The sequence below is a fragment of the Sorex fumeus genome, unplaced genomic scaffold, assembly GCF_029834395.1.
Source record: "Sorex fumeus unplaced genomic scaffold, SorFum_2.1 ptg000086l, whole genome shotgun sequence".
In the NCBI taxonomy this organism is placed as follows: domain Eukaryota; kingdom Metazoa; phylum Chordata; class Mammalia; order Eulipotyphla; family Soricidae; genus Sorex; species Sorex fumeus.
In genome coordinates, this window is record NW_026606143.1 from 33,086,707 (window position 1) to 33,110,722 (window position 24,016).

The 24,016-nt window shown below is 41.4% G+C and overlaps 1 protein-coding gene across 1 annotated transcript in view; it reads right to left on the reverse strand.

Annotated features, from left to right (window-relative positions):
* Nucleotides 1-24,016, reverse strand: part of PPEF1 (protein phosphatase with EF-hand domain 1) — a 129,216-nt gene that overhangs the window by 44,763 nt on the left and 60,437 nt on the right. Inside the window, exons 7-8 of the mRNA XM_056131133.1 lie at nucleotides 20,576-20,690; nucleotides 15,639-15,685 (exon numbers count right to left, since the gene is read on the reverse strand). Coding sequence (XP_055987108.1) covers nucleotides 15,639-15,685; nucleotides 20,576-20,690 — 162 coding nt within the window. The remainder of the gene's footprint in view (nucleotides 1-15,638; nucleotides 15,686-20,575; nucleotides 20,691-24,016) is intronic.

Consider the following 24,016-nt stretch of genomic DNA (forward strand, 5'->3'; position numbering starts at 1 on the left):
TTAGGGAATCCAGAAATCTTTGTCAATGTAATGTGGTCTGAGGGGAACCGGAAACAAACAAATACTAAGCAAGTGGAGGTACAGTAGTTTTAGTCCAACTTCACTATTATCTCTGGGTCCTTAGAAAACTCAGTCAAATTTCATGAGTTGTAGTTCCCTCATCTATAAAATGGCGATGATAACTTCCATACTTACCACAGGGGCTACTTTGGAATTCAAGTGCATAAAATCATGGGAGACTTTTAACACACACTTCTTATTATGATCCATGCTAGTTCTAATTTCAAGGTCCCATACGTTTATATCTTTTTATAGATTCATTCATCGATTGCCTCGAGCAGGCACCAGTAACGTCTCCTTCGTCCTAGTCCTGAGATTTTAAAAAGAGCCAAAAGGTTCTTTCAGGGTTAGGAGAATGAGACCCATCATTGTTACTGGTATTTGGCATATTGGGTACACCACGGGGAGTTTGCCAGACTCTGCTGTGTGGGCAGGTTACATTCAGTAGCCTGCCAGCTTGTCCAAAGCAAGAATGAGATAATAAGATGTTGCCCAGGAGGGGAGATGCATGTCGAAAGTAGACTATGGACTGAACATGTTTGCCACTCAATGCCTCTTTTGCAGACCACAACACCCAAAAGGAGAGAGAGAACACAGGGGTTTGCCCTGCCACTGAGGCAGGGGGAGATGGGGGGATGGGGGTGGGGGGGATATTATCCATGGTGGTGGAAAATGGGCACTGGTGGAGGGATGGGTATCTGATCATTGTATAATCTAAACCCAAGCACAAAAAATTGTAAATCTACAACTGTACCTCATGGTGTTTCACTAATAAAAAAAATGAAAAAAATAAAATAAAATAAATTATTGTGAACAACTCTGTAAAAATAAAAAATAAAACCAAATTTCAGCAAATAAAAAAAAAATAAGATGTTGCATGGCCACTCACAGCCGCGCTTCTAGGAGCTGAGTTTTATAGTCTCTGAGTCTTGGCCGTTGATGGGATTACATGGTGCCGGGGGGCAGTTGGTGGATAGAGTCATTCATATAATCTTATTTACACCAGACTTGGAGAGTGTGAGCTAGTTATGAAAATAGAGGGTGTCAAGGACAGTAGACACAAGGGCCAGGAATATTGCCCCATAGTTGGAAGCCTGTCTCATGAACTGGGAGAGAAGGCAGCTGGAATAGAGAAGGGATCACTAAGACAATGATGGTTAGAGGAATCACTGGGGATGGGAGATGAGTGCTGAAAGTAGATATAGGACCAAACGTGATAACCTCTCAGTATCTGTATCACAAACCCTAATGCCCCAAAATAGAGAGAGAGTATAGGGGAAATTGTCTGCCACAGAGGCAGGGGGAGGGCTGGAAAGGCGGAGGCAGGGAGGATACTGTGGTTGTGGAGAATGTGCACTGGTGGAGAGATGGGTGTTTGATCATTGTATGATTGAAACTCAGATATAAAAGCTTGCAACTGTATCTCACGGTGATTCGATTAAAAATAATTTAAAGAGTGCTGCAATGAACAAACAAGTGCAGATGAAAAAACCGGAGTGCCCGAGAACAGATGACTGGTTAAAGAAACTTTGGTACATTTACACAATGGAGTACTATGTAGCTGTTAGAAAAGATGAAGTCATGAAATTCACATACGAGTGGTACTACATGGAGAGTATCATGTTAAGCGAAATGAGTCAGAAAGAGCGGGATAGAAACAGAAAGATTGCATTTATCTGGGGAACATAAAGCAACAAAATGGGAGACTAACACCCAGGAATAGCCGAGATTAGTACCAGGAATTTTGCTCCATGACTTGGAGGCCAGCCACACGTGCTAGGGGAAAAGGAAGCTCAGATAGAGAAGAGAGCACCAAATAAAGGGTGTTGGGAGGATCCTCCCAGGATGGGAGAAGCATGCTGAAAGTAAACTCTAGACCAAACATGATTGCCACTCAATGCCTCTCTTACAAACCACAGGACCCAAAAGGAGAGAGAAGAACAAAAGGGACTGCCCTGCCACAGAGGCAGGGTGGGATGGGGGGCATGGGGGGTGGGAGGGATGCTGGGACCCATGGTGGTGGAGGATGGGCGCTGGTGGAGGGATGGGTACTTGATCATTGTATAACTGAAACCCAAGCACAAAATTTGTAAGTCTATAACTGTACCTCATGGTGTTTCACTAATTAAAAAAAACAAAAAAGTAAATTTAAAAAAAGAATATGAATGATAGTAGATGTGACTGTGGTAGATCAGAAAACCATGGAAGCTTGTTATGAACAGTGTTTACTGCAGTAAACTATAAACATCTTTTTAAATTTCCTCTAAGACAACTTTTAAAAAATCATGGAACCTACTTGCCTCTGTATTTATGAGATGCTATTTTATTAAATACATATTCTTGCATCATAATTATAAATGACTCCCAAGGAGTACAGTTTCTATTGTATTGTGAATATTGACAATTACAAAGAAAAATGTCACATGATTCTCCTAAATCTATCCAAGGACTCTAAATGTCATAAAACTGCGATAATTAACACCTTCCTCCAAAGAAATATTGAGTAAGCTCTGAAAAAAATAAATAGAAGGTGTGGCTCTAACCGGACTTAGAGCCAAGGGGAAGGAGCATCAAACACTCTCCAGCTGGCTAGGATGAGGAAGCCGGAGGAGTGAGTGCAGTGGCCTTGGAACCAGGTCTCAAAGGGCTAGATAAGCAAGTCCAGAGTACCCTGAAGGAAGAACACTCAAGAGTGGAGTCATCCCCCTGAAAGGGAAACCCTCTTTAGGCCTCTGTGGGTTCCCAGGATAGTCAAGGGGGTCACAAGGGAAAATTGTGTAAGACTAGGGGGCCCAAATGAAGGAAAAAGGTTCAGAAGCGCACCAGGACCAGAAAAAGGTTGAGACACACAGCTTTAGAGCTTGCGTGTGGTCTGGCTGGGGAGTCGGAATTGGCTCTTACTAGGTAAAGGGGAGCAGAAATTCTTGCTAAAGTACACTATCACTGGCACTTAGGGGCACTTAAGCACAGAAAGATTTCATCTCTCACACTCTTGATGCAGAAGAAGAAACTATTGCAGCTCCAACTAGGGAGAAGCTTAAGCAGTAAACAGAAAATAGAAATAACCCTAGCACTGCAGGAGATCCAGCTACCAGGGAAAGAGACAGACCAAGCAAATTTGCTCATGTCCTGTCCCCAGATGGGCTGCTGGCTGGAGGAGACAGAGGAGAATTGACTTCTTAAAATTATTTTCAATGACCATATTTAATATTAAAATGACTAAAGAAACATAAAGAACGCAAAGTTCCATCTTAAAATGTTCGCGGAATTTCTCGTGATTTTTTTCAACTCACTCACCTCAAAGGGCAAGGAGATGAAAATCACTGACACCGACAAAAGGCAATATGATGGCAATCAAGAAAGAATGAGTAAGAAATTAGAGTTGCGAGCCAAGAAAATGATGTGCCAATAATAAGCATTCCAGAATCAGGAAAAAGAAACAGATGGAGAAAAGGCAATAATTACAGAAATAAGAGACTCGGGAATTTTCTGTGGTTAAAAAAAGACCTCAGTTTGAAGTTTGAAGGAGCTTAGGCCTCCTTTGTACAACTTATGGGGAAAGGCAGGAAAAAGCCTCAGGGAAAGTCTTAGAAATGGCCAGATCGAAAGAACAAGTTACAGGGACAGAGAGCTTGCAGGGAGTTGCTCGCCTAGTACATGGATGACCAGGGTTTGATCCCTTGAACCCCATAGTGTCCCCTGAATCTGCCAGGAGTGATCCCTGAGCACAGAACCAGGAGTAGGCCCTGAGCACCATCGGGTATGACTCCAAAACAAACAAAACAAAACATAAAAAAAAATGACAAGTTATAAAGGGAAAATAATAAGCCTAGGCATCTGCTCACATGCCATTAGAGAGAGGTCAAGAACAGAGGAAGAACAAAAGTCAGTGATTCAAGAATTCTATATGGTGATATAAAAGACTGGTAGACCTTTTGTAGGATGGAAGGAAGAAACAAATAAATAATGCCACATAAACAGTAAGCATATTATTTTGGGTTAGACAAAGTTTTAGGTAAAAAAGAAAACCACACACAGAAGTAAAGAATATTAAGTTCCAGTATCCAAGGAACTTGCATTCAAAAATATAATACCTTCATGCCTCATAGGGAAAATACTCAAGAAAACATCTAACTAACAAATAGCAGTAACAGGAAAAAGATCTGAAGTTAGGGAAAATCCAACAGGAATGAATACAGATGTGAACAATGAACCTTGCCTGCATTTAAGCACCCGGGAAGGATGCTAAAAATAAAAAGACATACCTACGAAGGAAAATCTAATAATGCTTAAAGCTAAAAATATGCATGAGCAATAGTTGGATTTGCAGGGGAGTTGAGGAAGGAAAATTTTCTGTACAAATCTCATCTGAATGGGGGACATACATGGAAAGTGTGAAAACGAATCCATTTACTGTACTATAAAAGAAAGAGGGTAATAGTGGAACAATAAAGTTATAGCTATTAGAGAAATATACACACAGACATTAAGTACTATAAATGTCAGGAATGGGAAAATAACCACAAAGATCTGGGAAGCACAGTGAAAGTGCCAGCGAGAAACTATAAAAATGACAACTATACCGGAACGGCTAAAAGGAAAAGGATGAAACAAAGTGAAATAAATAGAAAAGTTGAAGAGAAAGGAATTTGTCAAAATATCTGTTGTGGTTCTAAATGTGAATGGTACATGGGAAAGGGTTAAGTTCCCCCATTAAATACCCAAAAACAGGTTCTATAGTAGCACTGTCCTCCAGTTGTTCATCAATTTGCTCGAGCAGGCATCAGTAACGTCTCCATTGTGAGACTTGTTGTTAGTGTTTTTGGCATATGAATACGCCACAGGGAGCTTGCCAGGCTCTGCCATGTGGATGGGATACTCTCGGTAGCTTGCTGGATGCTCCAAGAGGGACAGAGGAATCAAACCCAGGTCGGCCACGTGCAAGGCAAATGCCCTACCTGCTGTGCTATCACACCAGCCCAGGTTCTAGAGTTTGTGAAATAAAAATCAGGGCTTGAGGGTCACCTCAGCAGAACTGGGCAGAAGAGATCCTCCAAGGGCAAACCTGGAAGGGCTGGGGAGGCCATAGAGTCCTGGGGACCAAACCCAGTAGGAAAGCACCCTAGCTGCTGTACCATCTCCAGGCCCATAAGACACAGCTCTCGAATTCAATATAGTTGCTTAAAAACATAACCGTTAAATGTGCAGACAGAATTATTGCTGCAAAATAATATCGACACATTCATTTGCTATTGATTCCCTCTAAAAGCTAAAGGCTCATTGGCTACCTCTTGAATGCGAACTGGGCTTAGTTCTGTTGAACAGAACAAAAAAGTAGAAGGGATGCTGAGCAGCTTTGTTTCCTTGTTTGGGGGCCACTTTTAAAAATCTAATTTCTTAAGATAAACACAGTCTTTCAGGCATCTCTTCTCTCTTTAACAATAAAGGCATTTCAGACTATTCATTCTAATTTTAGTTTCCATGGAGCCTCCCATTGAACTTGTGATTTTACTTTTAAGTTCCCCTTTGAGCCAATGTTTATTAAGAGTGGAACATTTCTTTTCCAAGGGTCTTGAGTTATTGAAATCATGCTCTTCTTATTTATTGCAAATTTTTGGGCTTATGATTGAAAATGCATTCCAGGAAATGTTTCTGTTGTTCGGTTTGGGGGTCACCCCCTGCGGTACTCAGAGATTACTTCTGCTGTGGTGTTGTGGCATCGTTCTCCATGTGCTCATAGACCCATGCTATGCCAGGGATGGATCCCTCCCATATGCAAAACCTGAAATGCTTATTGTTTTGAATTTGTTAAGGACTTTTTTGTTTGTTTTGTTCTGTTTTGTTTGTTTGGGGTGGGGGAGGCACAGACAGCAATACTCAGGGGTGACTCCTGATTCTGCACTCAGAAATCATACCTGGTGGTGCTCAGGACCATATGGGATGCCAGGAATAAACCTGGGTCAAGGCAAGTACCCTACCTACTGTACTATCTCGCCGGACCCTGTTAAGGAGTTCTTTTAAAGTAAGTGCCTGATTGATTCTCATAAATGCTTGTTTGTGTGAAAAATTAATTATGCTCTCTCTTTGTAAGATGCAAAGTTATTTGTATATCCAGCAAATTTAATTCATTGGTTATATATTAAAATTTTTCCTTATATTTTTTAAGGATATCTGTCTAAATATACAGGTTGCCTTCTGCAATGTGATGAATTATGCCAATACCCAGGGACTTTAAACTATAAGCTTTAGTATTTTAAAATTTCTGTGGGTCAGCAATTTGAGTGAAGCTGAAATGGGCTGTTCTGGTCTAAGGGCCAGGAGTGGCAAACCATTAGCCAGAACTGCAGTTATCTGAAAGCTTGGCTGGGGCTAGAGGCTCCATTTCCAGGATTGCTGCCTCCTAGAACTGGCAGATCCAACATTTCAGTTCCTTGTCCTCAGGGCATCTGAGTGTTCTTTTGGCACAGTAGCTGACCTTCCTCGGAGTAAGTGCAGAGTGCAGCAGGAGGCTGTTTTCTCTCATGATACAGTCTCCAAAGTTGTTCAACAGGGACTGGAGAGACAGTACAGTGGGTAGGGCAGTTGCCTTGTACGCAGCTTGCTCGGGGTCAATCCCAGCATCTTATGGTCCCCTGAGCATCGCTGGGAATGACCCCTAAGCTCAGAGTTGGAAGTATGCCTTGAGCCCCTAAGAGTGTGCCCCCCCAGACAAAAACTAAGAAATTAGATAAAAGGGCACAAGGGATGTCACTCAAGTGCCAGGCATGCATGCATCAAGCTCAGGGTTAGCTCCTAGGCACTGCATGGCCTAACCCTCAAAATGGCCAGGTAGGGACCTGGTGGCCACTGAGCCCCTGAGCACTTCTGGGTGTGGCTCCACAACACTTAAATTAAAAAGTTAGAAAAATAACAGTAAAATCCATCAGATGAAATAGAAACTGAATCACTGACAGAGAAAACTGAAAGCAAAGATGAAAGTCTAAAAGGTGAATCATCTTTAAAAGAACCTGCGCTGGAGAGACAGTGAAATGGGTAAGGTGCTCACCTTGAATGCACCAAACTAGACCCGAGTTAGATCCTTGACACCACATAGGGTCCCCCCAGTTCCAGGCAGGAGTGATCCCTGAACAAAGAGCCAGGAGTATACCCTGAGCACCACTCATGCGGCCTTAACCTCTCCTCTGCCAAAATAACAACAAAACTACAGGAAATAAATAAAAGAAGCAATAAAATTGAGAAGCTCGTGATTCTGATTAAAGATAAGTGAAAAAAGAAAAACAAATTCACAAGACTGATGATTAGGAAGAAGATCAAGATATAAAATAAATAAATAAATATAAGGATTATACATAAATAATACACTATTGAGGTCTATGGCATAGTGTTTTTACAATCTAGTTAAATGGAGGATTTCCTTGGAAATTAGAAATGATCAAAATGTATTCATAAGAAGTAGAAAACTTGAGGAGGGCACTGATTCCAAGAGACTTTACAGCAGAGCTCTATTTCAATTTTCAAGAGCAAATAGTTTTATTGTTATCTAAACCAATGATTCCCATCTTTGGCTGCATGTTATCACCACTGGAGAACTTGAAAAGTCCCCAGGGGTCCATCAGAATCGGTGTGAGTATGACTCAGGTCTAGCCATATTATTTTTCAATTCCTTGGGTGACTAGAGTATATAGCTAACTTTGAGATCCAAGTGCTTTATTTATTCCAAACAACAGAAAGAGATAAAATCATTCCAATTTATTTCATGAAATCAGTATAACTTTTTTAAATCAAAATTTGAGACATTCAACAGATAACAAGAGAAGGAGCTGTCTCCTGGGACTGAATCTTTTGGATATTTAGGTTTCTGGCTACAGAGATGTTGCTGGGTTTCTTTCAAAGAAGAAAAAACTGGCTATCACCCAGTCCTCACTCAGTTTTACTAAAACGGACTTGCTGGCTTATTCTGCAGCTGCTACACAACAAACCATCTATGCTAGGAAAATGAAGCTGACAAATATATAAAACTCAGGGCAACTATGGCTCTGAACTGCATTCAGATGACCTGCAGAGAAGGAAATACGCTAAATTACCTTGAATAGGAAAAATCAAAAATGTTTCCCTGATTCTTCACCTAATTCCCAATGAAGCATTTGTCAACAGGCATCTGAAAATTATCCCAATTTGGGGAGAGCATTTTCTAAAGGGATGTCAAACAATTAACACCAACTCCAGACACCAACTCCATATTAATTTAATTTTTTTCCTTTGGCAAACCTTATATGAGCGAGGTCTGCTTTTTTCTGAATTTCTTCATCTCAAAAGGAGAAGAGTTGACTATTGCAGTGATGTGAGAGGAATATCAGCATAGGTAACAAAGAAAGTATTTTTCCATTTTCCCAACTAGAAAAACACGGGCACTGGGGATGGATATTAGTGAGGAAGGAGAAAAAAGAGAAAAGAGAAATGAGGTGAAGAAGCTTCAAGAGCAGTTCAAGGTCAAATTCCTCCTGCCTCTCTGCCTTTATGCATCTTGTTTTCAGCTTCCCGGGGCCTCTACTCACAGTATCAATTTAACCAACTGATTACCCAGTACATGATCTCTTATTCAAGCTTTCTATTCAACAAGGCAAAATATCTTGTAATTTGAGTAAGAGTAAGGTTCTGAATTAAGTATTTCAAGTTGGTGACTCTAATTAAGCAAAGGTGGCTGAACAAAATGAACTTTTACAGAAAGTAAAGTACAAAAATTTGACCTAACTCACACTACAAAATTGCTTCACTAGATGACATTTAAAGCCATAAAAAGTTGAGGTGCCCTTCTAGCAAAGGTCTGTCATAGTTAACAATGTGGCTCCCACAGGAAATATTCTCTTCAAACCCAATAGAACTATGAGGTGAAAATGTCTAGCTTAGCTTTGAGATGCTAAATGACAGGTTTTTGTCTTTTATTTTTTCAAGAACAACCACGCATCAAAGAGACCAAGATTCCCAAGTAAATTAGCAAAAATAACCATTGGTATAAATTCCATCATGTATAGCAGTACACCCCCCCAAAAAAATGTGTGAGAATAAAATCTTTCCCATTCCCCAAAAGTTTCTTTCATGGTTTAGGAATTTGCTAAAGTACTAAAATTTGAAGGGGTTGTTTTAGGTATCATCTCTTCCAGGAAGCCTTCCTGATGTTAGGTGCCTCTTGAATGTGCTCTCTTAGAGTCCCCTACTTATTCCAATCATACCAGAGCATACATTAACCTTCCTTTTCTTTTGGTTTTTGAGTGACACCCAGCAGTGTTCAGGGCTTACTCTTAGTGCTGCCTCTGTGCTCAAGTATCACTCCCCGGAAGCCATTACTTCTCTCTGAATGGCTTTTTCTTTTATTCTCCCATTTCTTTCACCCTCCATTTCCTAAGACCCAGTGATGGATACTCGAAGTGCAAGCATGGCTGAACTGAATTTTCCTGGTCACTGACACTTACTACTTTAAAAGCTAAGCTACTTTCAACACCATTTTAACCATTTTGGCTGGGAATTTTGAAAATGTGTCATTTCAAGTTCTGGGCTTTTTTGTCCCTTTCCTTTTGTTTGTTTGGACCACATCTGGCAACGCCCAGCTAGTCCTGCATTCAGGAATCACTCCTGGCGTGTGTTCTTGGCTTCTTAACAGAGTACTTATCGCAGAACTTGAAATTTTCGTGATCACACAGGATCATCAACCCAAGCATCCTCTCAGAGAAACATAAAACACTCTTTCTGATACTACACAGGGCAGATGATTGAATTCATGACTTCAGTGTCTACCTTGTAATACTAGTGGACCTCCTCTTTCTGTTGGGAAGAGCTTGAGTTTTGTCAGTGTCGTTGCATCTGTCATGGCCTGGGTAGCCAGGTAGGCAAATGGTAGAAGTCATGTGTAAGATACGTTGGCGTTCACTGATTTTGACTGAGAACCTCAGGCCTAGTCAGTGAGAAAAGTTCACTGGATGTGTGAGAGAAATTTCAAGAGCTCAGAGACCCCTTTCCTTTCATTCTGGGGGGGGGGGGGGTAACACTATCAATAAGTGAAAAGACCTATGGGTGGAGAGTGGGGAGTCTCACTGTCATTTGGATTCATGGTAGAAATGCTGTTTCCACAACGGTTTGTAATCATGGTTTGAGGTCTTGCTATACAATCTGTCATCATTCCTCACCTCAACTTTGTGTAGCAAATAAAATGGGAAAAGTCAAAATGTGGGGTTTTGTTAAGTTACACAGCCGCTGTATCTACCCTTTCACTTCCTGCTTTGAACTTAGGATGTTCATTGCCATTCTCAAAAGCTCACAGGCTTCTGTTCAGACACCATTAGCGACGCCATCTTTTCCGTGTCATAAAGTGGACACTTACTGCTGTCAATGATCTTCTCTCAGTTTCTCCGTTTGAACCAGGCAATTTCAAGATTCTGCTTCATGCCAACATGTGTCTTTTTTTTCAACCTGTTACTCACTCAAGCCTGCTAAAATTACAGCGCATGGCTCCTTCAGACTTCTGGTCACCTCTCTTCCAAATGGCATCCTCACCTCTCTGTACCCAAATCCATCCCAAACGACAATGCCCTGTTCTCTCATTGCTGGACATTCACGCTCCACTTCCTGAACACTGTCACTGGTTAACTTCCAGAATATGTGTTGCTTTCATGTGAGTGCTATATATTCACCTTTAGTTCTTTTTCTAGAGCTGCTCGCCACCCACCTCCTCCTGTTCAATCTTTACATTAGCACTTTCCAGTTTTATATGTTCCCTATAGTTTTGGTGACAGAGTTAAAGAACATGTCGGCATTTTTTTTTCTTTTCTCTTCTGCCTACTAGAATCCTTTCCCAAACCACACCTCAATCACTTCAACATTCTGTCAAGGAATTGATTTCTCTGCCTCAGAACTGACTTTTCTTACTTCATTTACTCACCTACTTTCCCGTTCACGCATGTCTCCACATCTCCAGAGAAACAGTCAGCAGGTTGACTGTTGGTGTTTCCCACAGCGAGAGCCTGCCCTCCTACTTCCTCACACCATTCTTGTCAACAACAGGAGACCAAGTTCTGGACTTTTATACGGCGCTTTGCACCACCCAACACATTGGAATCCCTTAACTGTGCCACCTCTTGACACTTTCTCACAAGTTCATGCTTCCACCACTCCACAATTTTTCAATTCGACCAGTTAAAACCACACTTTATTGTCAAGAAGTTTCCTTCCGTCTTGAAGTCATTCAGAAAGACTTCCCTCGGGGCTGGAGTGATAGCACAGTGGGTAGGGTGTTTGCCTTGCACACGACTGACCCGGGTTCAATTCCCAGCTTCCCATATGGTCCCCTGAGCACTGCCAGGAGTAAGTGCAGAGCCAGGAGTAGCCCCTGTGTATCGCCAGCAGTGACTCAAAAAGAAAAAATAAAACAGAAAGACTTCCCTCTCAAAATCAGGGGCCCCATTCAAGCTGCTTGCTATTCTCACAAACTTGCTGAGGGTCGGCCTCATCCATCCCCAGGACCTACACTGCGGGGTGGGCTGGGGTACAGGCCTCCTGCCCGCTGGCCTTAGGTCAAAGCTGCTCCTTTTGCCAACCTGGCTACACTTCTTTCCCTGTTCCTCTCTTCTTGGTCTCGGGGCTGCTCCTTTGAAACTGGGGCTTTCCACATCTTCAACGTTCTCTTTCACTCCCTCAGCAAATTGCACTGTGACCTGTACTTGGGCACGTCATCCCCTGGAACTACACCCACTACAACTCCCTGCTTGCTGCGGTCCTGGCCCCATCTGCCTGCACCCGGATCGAAGAGAGCAGGCCAATGCTTCAGTCAACATTTCTCTCAGTTATTCGGCCTGTCCTAGCTGCCTTGTCTTTGGGCCCAGCTGGATTCTGTGGTTGGTGTCCAGAATTGCTCTTCTGCTACCAGTCTCAGCTGCCCCTGAGCAAACCTTTGCCTGGACTCGCTGATAGCAAATCTGCTTCCTCAGCAACCCCCTGCTTCCTCTGACTCTACTCTCTTGACTATGAAGTTCTAGATTGTGGCTTAGGAGTCACTGTGATCTCAATTTTACAACTCGGTGGCAAGTGCCAGACGCAGCCATCCACTCCTGACCTGGCCTTCTCTGCACCTTTCCATGTATCTTTGTAGGATGAATGAAATGAAAACCTTGAGGTCTGATGATAAGCGATTACATTTTTTATATTTATGTATTTTATTATTTTATTATTTATTATAATCATTTATCATAATCATAATTACATGATATGCATTGTAATTATATAAATATATAATTATTAAGTCTATCATTACTTATTGTTATTTATTATTATTTATATATTATTACATAGTAATACAATTGGTATTAGGTTTGAAGTATCCCATAACAAATATTTTTGATGTCATGTTATGAAAGCAAAAGCTTACAAAATAGTAGTATTAAACACATTATCTTAATATTGGCAGTACCTCACTCATTTATTTTGTGAACTCACAAGGAAAATATGTACTCGATAAATTTCTTTCATCATTATAAGCGATTACTTTTTAAATGCTTTTGGATGGTCTGGAGAGAGAGAGTATGGGAGAAAACGCACCTGCCTTGCATGGGTTGCACTGGCTGCGTCCCTAGCTCAGATTCCCAGAACCACATAGGTTGGTCGCATGGAGTGACCCATGAACACCATCAGGACTCACTTCTGAGCACTGCGCCAGCTGTGGCCCCAATCCCTCCCTCAAAAATGCCTTCAGATATGTTCTTTTATTCACAAGATAACCTATGGGACAGACACCCAAGAATTTTGCGGCTAAACCTTTCAAATTGAGTTTCTGGGGTTATGTGCCTTAGGTTCTCACCATCACCAAAGGGTAGATACGATGAGTTGCCATTGTCATCAGCTGAGCATATTTTCTCAGAGCCCATCAGAAATGTCTGCGTTGTGCTCAATTTAACATGCTAATTGTGGAAATGGCACATTCGTTGCAAAAGAGAGCTGGAGTACTGCTGTGAAGGCAGAGGTCGCCTCAGGATCGATTTTCTAAACATAGCCTTCTAAGAACAAACTTGAAGGTTGCAACTAGTGGCTCAAAAGAGAAATGATTCCAATAGACGAGATGCAGAGATGGGAATGTAAATCACCACAAACATTTTGGGGAAATGTTATGGAGCTGATATCAAGTAAATTAGCTATAATCAAAAGTCTAGCTTCTTGGGGCTGGAGTGATAGCATAGCGGGTAGGGCGTTTGCCTTGCACGCTGCCAACCCGGGTTCAATTCCCAGCATCCCATGTGGTCCCCTGAGCACCTTCAGGAGTGATTCCTGAGTGCATGAGCCAGGAGTAACCCCTGTGCATCGCCGGGTGTGATCCAAAAAGCTAAAAAAAAAAAAAAGGGCTGAAGCCCATTTCTGGACATCTATCCCCAAAGAATATGAAAATATTAACACAGAAAGTTATATATATATATATGTATATATGTTCCAAGGTTTATTATAGCATAATTTACAAAAGCTTCAACTTGGAAACAGCAGAAGGTGCTGAGAGATGGATGTTTGGATAAAAAAGACGTGGTTCCGATTACATGAGGAAATGTCATATAAGAACATTTTAAAAGATAAAACCAGCCGGGTATCCTAGAGGAAAGGGCAGTTCAGATAGAGAATGGAGCACCAAATAAAGGATGTTTGGAGGATCCTCCCAGGAGGGGAGATGCATGTCGAAAGTAGACTATGGACTGAACATGTTTGCCACTCAATGCCTCTTTTGCAGACCACAACACCCAAAAGGAGAGAGAGAACACAGGGGATTGCCCTGCCACAGAGACAGGGGGGATGGGGGGATGGGGGTGGGAAAATGGGCACTGGTGGAGGGATGGGTATCTGATCATTGTATAATTGAAACCAAAGCACAAAATTGTAAATCTACAACTTTAAAAAAAAATAAAATAAAATAAAGGGGAAAAAAAAAAAGATAAAACCTTTGTCATTCCCAGCAAAATGGAAAGGAGTGTGAAGGACTGATGCAAACTGAAGTCAGAAGAAAAAAGACAAGTATTTGGACTATTGCACCCCCGTGTACACTGTAAGGAGTGGTCAGAACAAAATAAATAGACAAACCAGTTGGTATCGGTAGCAGAACTGAGGTGACTTGAGAAGAGGATGGTGTGAGGGGGTCAGCTCGGGAGAGAAAAGCAAACAAGGCAGCAGATGCAGAGCCAGCCAGGCTGCTGTGCGCCCTCTGTGTGAACTCACACGAGCCAAGTGCAGAAAATAAGGAGGGGCAGGAACGTCGGAGGAGCAACCGAGTTCATATGGCGAAGCAGGGTCAGGAAGAGAACAATCGGGAATGATCTATGGGGAACGCCTCCAAGCATAAATAGTGTGCAGTGAAAGAGAGACTTGGTGTGGCCAGGCTCACTTTTTGTTTTTGCTTTATTAGAAGGGTACCAGAGATCAAATTTGGTGCCTCAGACATGTGAGGCAGGCATACTAGCACAGCTCAATTCCTGCCATCATGCCCACTTTCGAGCAAAATAAAAATAAAATAAAATAGACTGTTTCTGCCCCTGTCTCGTGGCATTCTAGACATTTAGGTTCGTTGGCTTATGATTGTTTGGGGTCACACCTGGTGATGCTCAGAGCTTACCTGTGGTTCTGCACTCAAGAATCCCTCACGGGGCTGGAGCAATAGCACAGCGGGTAGGGTGTTTGCCTTGCACGCAGCCGACACGGGTTCGATACCCAGCATCCCATATGGTCCCCTGAGCACCACCAGGGGTAACTCCTGAGTGCAGAGCCAGGAGTAACCCCTGTGCATTGCCGGGTATGACCCAAAAAGCAAAAAAAAAAAAAATCCCTCCCGGCAGTGCTCAGGGGACCATATGGTGCTGGGGATCAAACCTAGGCCGGCTATATTGCAGATCATAATGCTCAAAAAGGGAGAGGGAGAATGAGAGGGAGAGGAAGAGGGAGAGAGAGAGAGAGAGAGAAGAAAAGTGCCTGCCATGAGGTAGGCTGGGAGTAGGGAAGCTGGAGGGAAACTGTGAACATTGGTGGTGGGGGACATACACTGAGTTAGGGATGGGTGTTGGAACATTGCATGACTGAAACCCAATCATGAACAATTTTGTAACTCTGAATCTCACGGTGATTCAATGAAAAAAAGAAAAGAAATTTTAAAAAGTTGAATGGATACCCAAGTTAACTCCCATAAGTATAATAAAATCTCTATTCATAGATAAAAGAACAAAAACCTGGGTTGGCCACATGAAAGTCAAGTGCCTTACCTGCTCTATTATCCTTAGAGATTTAGGATCTATTAAAGATCATACAAACAGTTAGGCACAAATACTAATGGGAAGAAGGATGACATTGATATTGAACAAGGTTCAAATTTTTAAAAAATAGTTTTTTGAGATATATGTAAATGAAAGTAAAAGATATCCCTCTAAGGATCTTTGAATTTTTTGGATAAAACTGTCATATTACCTCTGTATTTGTGCATATCCTTACTATAAGCAAATTTTTTAAATCTGCCCTAGAACCGCTCTCTCCCAACAAAATTGCAAGTATTTAGCAAAAGAATCATTTACCTTATAGAAGATCAAAAACAGATCATCAAGTTTCCCATGCAAATCACCTGAAATGTAAATGAAAAAAATAACTATTTAGTAGGGAGTCGGGATGGGGGATGGGGTGGGAGGAAGAGCTTGTTTCATTAGAAATTTTAAAACAGAAATACTGCTGATATACTCTAAGCATTTTCAGAGCATCAGGCTTTTACCCTATGGTGACATTAATTCAACAATGATTTTCCATAGTACTCATTCCCTTTCTTCTAGGGAACAGAATTCCATATTACAGTGCTGTTCACTGCTGCCATTTCAGCAGTGTTTATTTTGTTCTGTTCAAAGCATTGCATTAAGGGTTTATGTGAACTGTCTTGTTCAATACTGACAGTCACTTCATTATTTCAGTATTATTTTCATCATTCTCATTTTGCAAATGAAGTCAAAGTAGTTAAAAAAAATATCAGAGTTGGAATTCAAATCCAACTTTTGTCTCCCTTCAAATCTCAAGTTTGGAGTAATTATCTTATACTTCCTATACAGTCCTTTCTAGGGAAGAAGCAAGAGCATTGATTTTAGTTACCATTAAACCCTCACTACCCAGTGCATCGTATATACTCAGAAAATTTGTTTAATTTCTAAATGCATTGCTTTTTAATGGTTTGTTTGCATTATTTATTTATTTATTTATTTATTTATTTATAGCACAGCGGTAGGGCGTTTGCCTTGCACGCAGCCAACATGGCCGACCCGAGTTCAATTCCTCCGCCCCTCTCGGAGAGCCCAGCAAGCTACCGAGAGTATCTCGCCCGCATGGCAGAGCCTGGCAAGCTACCCATGATGTATTCGATATGCCAAACACAGTAACAAGTCTCACAATGTTACTGGGCCCGCTCGAGCAAATCAATGAACAACAGGAGGGCCTTTGCCTTTTGCCTTTATAAAATCTATTATCCTTTATTGATATTAAAAATCTTTTTTGCTTTTACAATAGAAACAAAGAACATGAGAACTGGTAGTAGAATTTGTGATGTCACACCATCCGAGGGGTTTGGGGGAGAGGACAGAAGTGGGCAATGACTATAGTGGAGGGAAGATCAAACAGCAGGAGGAGGCAGTGCTGAAAGGTGGTGAGGTGTTTGGTATGAAACCCTATTGGCAACAGTACAGGAAACCACAGTGCCCTGCCACAGAGGCGGGGGGGGGGGGGGAGAGGATGAGAGGGATACTGGGATCAGTGGTGGTGGAAAATGGGCACTGGTGGAGGGATGGGTACTCGAACATTGTATAATTGAAACCCAAGCACAAAAATTTGTAAGTCTAAACCTGTACCTCATGGTGTTTCACTAATTAAAAAAAATTTTTAATGTATATATTTTTAAAAAGTGGCCCTTGTAAAGCAGACTGGTGGGTCAGAGGCAAAGTGGGGGAAAGGGATTCGTTGGTGGAGGAAAGAGGGTACTGTTAAAGGGATCCATGTTGATGGGGGCTGGAGAAATAGCACAGCGGGTAGGGCGTTTGCCTTGCACGTGGCCGGCCCGGGTTCAATTCCCAGCATCCCATATGGTCCCCCGAGCACCACCAGGTGCATAAGCCAGGAGTAACCCCTGTGCATCACTGGGTGTGACCAAAAAGAAAAAAAGGAATCTGTGTTGAAACAATGTATGCTGGAAACCCAATCATGAGTAACTTTTAATTTCATGGTGACTAATAAAAAATAAAATTTTTAAGTAAAAAAAAATAGAAGAAGAATGAGAATTTTCTTTTCTTTTTTGAAGAGGAGGTCTGGGTTGGGGGGCCACACCTGACAGTGCTTAGGGGCTATACTCCTGGCCTTGGCTCAGGAGTGATCCCTGATGGTGCTCAGGGGACCAGGAGGTACCAGAGATATGAACTGGGAATGGAGGGATGCAAGGAGAACGCTTTAACCCCCATAGTATCCGGCTGGTCCCTAAAGTCACGTTTTAAAGAATATGTTGTAGCAGTAGCATCTAAAATAATTCAATGGTAAGTGACAATAGTGACATTCTTTTAATGAGATAGTCGTAGGAAATTGAGATAAAAGTCTAGCATTGTAAAATTCAGCTACGAGAAACAATATGAATATATGAATCCATTAATTTAAAAAGAGTGAATATATAAGTATTTAAAACACAATTTGAGGGGCTGGAGCAATAGCACATTTTGCCTTGCACACGTTTGCCTTGCACGTGGCCGACCCGGGTTCGATTCCCAGCATCCATCCCATATGGTCCCCTGAGCATCGCCAGAGGTGATCCCTGAGTGCAGAGCCAGGAGTAACCCCTGTGCATTGCCGGGTGTGACCCAAAAAGCAAAAAATAAAATAAAATAAAAAAATAAATAAAACACAATTTGAATAACTTTCTAGGTAAAACATTTGTCTTTCATAATTTCAAATTGTCTTTCAATTTTTCACTTGTATCTGACCATATTAATATTCTTTTATTTTATTTGTGCATTTATTTTAGTACTGGACTTCATACATGCAAGGCATGTTCTCTACCACTTGCCACATCCCTGATACCAGAGCATAAGGTTTTGTTTGTGTCCAACATAATTATCAAATAGATTAATTTATGAATTCCTTTTCTTAATTTGCTTAAAATATCCCAACCAAAATTAATCAAATAAATGCAACAGAAGGTTTCAGTTTTAATGGTAGCAATACAAGTAAAATCCTAGTTCTAAAATCACTGTAATATTAAGAACATATTAATGCGATTTTACAATTAAATCTCATTGCTTTCATAAAGTCTCGCACCAAATCTAAGGAAGTGAAAACAGAAGGACTTTTTATTTATCAGTTAAATATATTTTGTAAATTATTTTACTTTCCTAATTTCCTTCAGGGTGACAGAATTGTTGCACTTGGCATGGGAAAAAACATGAATTTGTTTTAATATATTAAGAGTTGAGATTATAAAAATATTTTTAACTTCTAGTTGGACAGCAAACAAAAAACTTGATGCATCATGGAAAGACAGCTACAGAAGGATATTTTTATCACTAAAAAGAGTGAGTGCAGAATTCATTATCATTTATAACAACTTAAAACTCAAGTACTTCCTCTATCTCAAATATGCCGAGAATCATGGTGCAGCACGTGCTTAGATGCATTTTTGAAAAAGCACATCTGGATACTAAAATTATGGGACATTTTCACTGCAGTTTCCTTTTCTTTTCTAATACCGATTTGCACACACAAAAAAGTGTTCTTGAAAATATGGCCCCAATTTTAATTTTTATTTTGAATTATAAACAAAAATGTCTAGGCTCAATGGGACTCTTATAGACAGAAAATAATCATTCCTATCTAAGGGGATCTCTTGGCACTGGTTTCTTTCTCTCTTTTTTTTTTCTGCTACTAATTGCACCACATAAACAAAGTCTAGAAATAAGTACCAAAGATAAGGGAATCTTCAAGTGAATGAACTGTCCAATCAATGCATTCCCCAGTCGTATGATGGAAAATAAAACACCTAAGTATTTACTTAGGTGCAATTGACTTATGATGGAAAGTAAAATACCCAAGAGTTAGGATAGGAGTCAAAGTAACTCTAATTTGGGATTCAGTGGCCGTGATTTTTATTCCAGACCCTGCTATTAACCAGCTGAGTGAGTTGAGAAGGGAGATGGGGAGTTACTTCAGAGAGATGCATGGCAGGTGATGCACTGATCTCTTTGGGCCTCAGTTTCATCCAGAAGAGCAAGCAATTGACTGCATGGTCTCTGCAAGAACCCTTCAGTTCTCACACTCAATGATTCCAGGATTTCTGTGTCCTCTGATGAATGCCTGTCTTCTGCCACACATCCTTTTATCCAGACATAAGTCTATAAAGGCAACTGGAGGTATACTAGAAACACATGAACAGCTTCCACTCTGGTCTATTATATCCATTCTGATAGCAAATTGAGACCTTATTGCAGGTGGTTTCTGGGCTGGCATGACTTTTTGAGCCTCAAAACCCTAAATCCTTTATCTCCATGTAAAGAGCTGGTAAGGCCTGAATAAAAGGCCCCTACTGCTGAAACAGGTCGTCTGCCAGGCAGAGAAGCAGTGACCCGATAGTGTTGGGATTGAGCCACTAAAGACCCTTCAAACACCTGTGTTAGAGCATGCCCTGGAGCCTGGACTCATTTGGTCAAGTCTCTGTCACCATTCTTGGATGCTAGATGTGCAAATGCTTTAATTAGATTGTCAAATCAACTTTTACCTGCCACAGTGAAAGAAACACTGGTTAAAATTTTATTTGGAAAATAACAATCAGTGTTTTATAACCTAAGGGCTTAATTAGAAGTTGAGGGAATTGCTGTTCCTTCCACACACTCCATTGGCAGACAGTTGCAAGCGTGCTGAGTACCAACTGTGTTGAATTTCAATGTGTACTGTTTCTTGAAGCAATATCCTGCCTGGCTGGCCTATATGATAACAAAATCTCAAATCTTGTTATTTAGAAGAACAAGGAACAGATTTCTGGGACATTCCCACTCTTCTAAAAGCTGCAGAGACCAGTTGGAAAATTCTAAAACAGCAGCCAAGGGCAGAGAAGAGTTTAATCTCCACCCTGCCTTGGGCTTTTCTCTTCCCTGCATAAGTGGTACTCAGAGGCCCACCTAGAAAAAAGCAACGTGGAACAAAGATAATGAGAGCTAGACAGAGGGCAAAGAAGGCTTATACTACCCATGGGTGGTTTTCCGTATTAAAATGCTGCTTGCCTTTATAAAAAGCGATGAGTTCTTTAATTTCTCACATAATTAATTCCTGCCAGCTGGTATGCAAAACAAAGACAAGATGGGGAACAGTATTATCATGATAGATAACTTGATATTAACACATTTCCCTTAACACAGTCCAATTTACACAGTTTTCAAGTTAGGCAAATGATGTAGAACCAAGAGGCTCCTGAATATTAATTTGGCAACTCTGCTCTGAAACTTACCACAGATGGTTACCTCTTTGGAGGGTGAAGTTTTTATAGGAGTGAAATTTGGCATTTGCTTCAGCACTTTCTTGGTTTCGTATAGCACGGCTAAGACATAATTAGCATGAAGTATCTGTGAGAGGGAAGCAGTGGGGAGACAGACAATGAAACTTGGAAGGAAGATATGGCACAGACCACTTGAAGGGTGGAGCAAAATGCGAGCACCCATATCAAGGAAGCTGCACTTCAGATTCATTTTGACATTACTCTCAAGTTGACTAGCACAAGACCTGGCACAGGTCTGGCACATGCTCACTGGAGGTCTGTAAACTGAAATAAATGATTTCTAGGATTTTTCTACTCTCATGTTTTGTGGGCAACTGGGGATGGGATTGGGCCATATTTAATGGTGCTGGGGATCAAATCAGTGGCAACCACAGTACCTTCCCCACTGTGGTCTCTCTCTGACCTTCTCTCTTGTTGTTAATGGACACCAGCCTTCCTCCCATTCTTGACCCGCAGAATTCCAAGAGAAGCTACAGGGCAAATGGAGTCTATTACATCCATTCTGAGAGCAAATCTAGACCTTGCTCCAGGGGGTTCCTGGGTTGGCCTGGATTTCTGAGCTTCTGCCCTCTAAAAATATACCCCCCAAAATAGCTAGAAGAGAAGGCGGGAGAGAATGCTAAGTGGGGCAGCTTTGCTCTTGCTTGGACAGGCCTTACACCTGGGAGGGAAACCAGGTGTTGGATTCAGAGATCTCGCAGGGCCCCAGATGAGCCCCACAGTACTCTGGAGTGTGGATCGCAGGTGTGACTTGATGCTTGGTACCCAGCTGGGTGAATGCACAGAGCACGGAGCACATTTATACAATAGAAGTGTGAAACATACTGCGAAGCTAATGGATCACTCTATTGAGCTCCCCTAGCGAGGGGCTCAATAACATCATTATCCAGGATAGATTTATTTCACTTTCTCCCCAAGCTTTTTGTTTGCAATGTTGTCCTGTGTTTTATATATTGATGTATGCATTGATTTATGCACTGACTTTGTTTGAGGGGCCACACTTAGTAGTGCTCAGAGTTTACTCCCAGCTTTATGGTCAGCGTTGTACCCAGACGTGCTCAGGGAACCAGGCGGTGCCAGGAATCAAACACAGATCTCAATCATACCAAGCCTGTGCTCGGCCCACTAAGCTTCTACAGCTCACGTTTTGCTTGTTTTAAATACAAAGAGTGCTGTTCTCCCTTTTTCCCCTGTAAAAGAGTTCAGATACTTAACATGTATGTAACACAGTCAGAACAAATTTATTTATTTTTGCTTTTGGGGGTCACACCCAGCGATACACAGGGGTTACTCCTGACTCATGTACTCAGGAATTACTCCTGGCGGTGCTCGAGGGACCACATGGGATGCTGGGAATTGAACCCCAGTCGGCCGCGTGCAAGGCAAACGCCCTACCTGCTGTGCTATTGCTCCAGTCCCTCAGCCAGAACAAATTTAACAGATGCCAACATCACTTTCTTTTGTGTGGAGGGAGGAGCTGAGGAAGCCAAGGAACCCCTCCCAGGGCTTCTCGGCCCAGGCCTGAGGATGCGGCACTGCTCAGGCCCTGCAGAGTCCAGAATTCAGAATTCGGACTGTTTGTACCTGTGCTGTGTAAACTGTTACCCACCAGTCACATGGGGTTGTTGACCCCTTGAAATGGGGTAAATTCAAGACATTGCTCTAAGTGTACATATTGGACTACAAAGTCTTTGAAGAAAAAGAAAACTATGTTATTTTAAGTCTAAACTATTTTAAGAAAACGATGTTATTTTAAGTATAAACTATTTTAAGATGATTGCATATTTAAGTCATAAACAGTTATGTGTTGGATTTTAAATCTAAGTTCTTAAAATTAATTTCTTTGCATTCCTTTAATTACACTTGTTCTCTGTTTCTTTTTAATGTTTTCAGTGTGACTGTGGGACAATTTCCAATGATATATGCAGCTCACATCATGTCTCTATGAACATCAGTACTTTAGATGGTGAAACACTAAGAGGGATGCTGTACATATTATTCAAATGCTGGGCATGGAATTTGGGACAGGTAACATACTTTGGATCCATCCTGCCTCAAAGTATCCTGAAATTTCTTTTTTCATAGCAATTTGTACAATAAGTTTATTTTCTATCCCAGACTCCCAAAGCACTATTTAACTTTGGAGAAATTTCATGATTTACTATATATTTTTAATGACAAGAAGTAGGAATTGAAGTAAGGATTAGAAAGATAAGGGTACCTGGATGTTGCTTCGTGGAGAAGAATCCATATTTTCCTATTTATCCCAAACTGAAAAACTGTTCAGCATTTTCTCCACAAAAAGATTTTATCTTGTTTATCTCTCAGAGAGCCCGGAAAACTACCGAGAGTATTTCACCCACATGGTAAAGCCTGGCAAGCTACCCGTGACGTATTCAATAGGTCAAACACAGTAACAACAAGTCTCACAATGGAGACTTTACTGGGCCCGCTCAAGCAAATCGATGAACAACGGGAGGACAGTGTTACAGTGCTATCTTGGGGGTAGGGTGACACCCTGCAGTGCTCAGGGACCACTCCTGAGCATGTGAGCATGTCACAGATTAAAGGGATAGAAGCAGGTCAGTCACATGCAAGGCTTATACTGTCTAGCCCCAGTCACAAAAGCATCTTAAATCCATTCAATCCACAATTCAAATCTTGAGTATAAACTTTTTGGGGGACACATATTTTGTTTTGTTTCTGGGACATAATTGGCAATGCTCAGAGATCTGATATTTCTCAGGGGACCATATGCAATACTAGGGATTGAACCTGGGTTGACCAGGTGTAAGGGAAACTCCCTTCCCTCTGTACTATCACTCTGGCTTTCCTTTGGCCAAAATTTAAAGGAATAGGCAACACATTTTATATGACTTTTCTTCAATTTCCAATAAATGTATTGATTTCCAATTCTTGTGTCAATATTACCTTTCATAATTTTCCTATTCCATTTGTGGTACTAATGACAGTCATTATAAGGCATGCTTGTTTTTTTATTTTTTAATTAAATTAATAAGTACTCATTCATTCATTCATTCATCATCCTGTTATTCGTCGATAGCCTCGAGCAGGCCCCAGTAACGTCTCTTTCATCCTAGCCCTGAGATTATATTCAAGGCTCTTTAGGAATATGAGATCCATCATTGTTACTGGTATTTGGCATATTTGGTACGCCACGGGGAGTTTGCCAGACTCTGCCGTGTGGGCAGGCTACATTCGATAGCCTGCAAGTTTGTCCAAAGTAGGAATGAGATAATAAGATGTCATAAAAAGATGTCCTGATAAGATGTCGCGCGGCCGCAAATGCGGCCACGCGGTTCCGGGAGCTGGATTTTATAGTCTCTGATAATAAGTACTCATTGAAAATATATTGCAACAGCAGAAAATTCC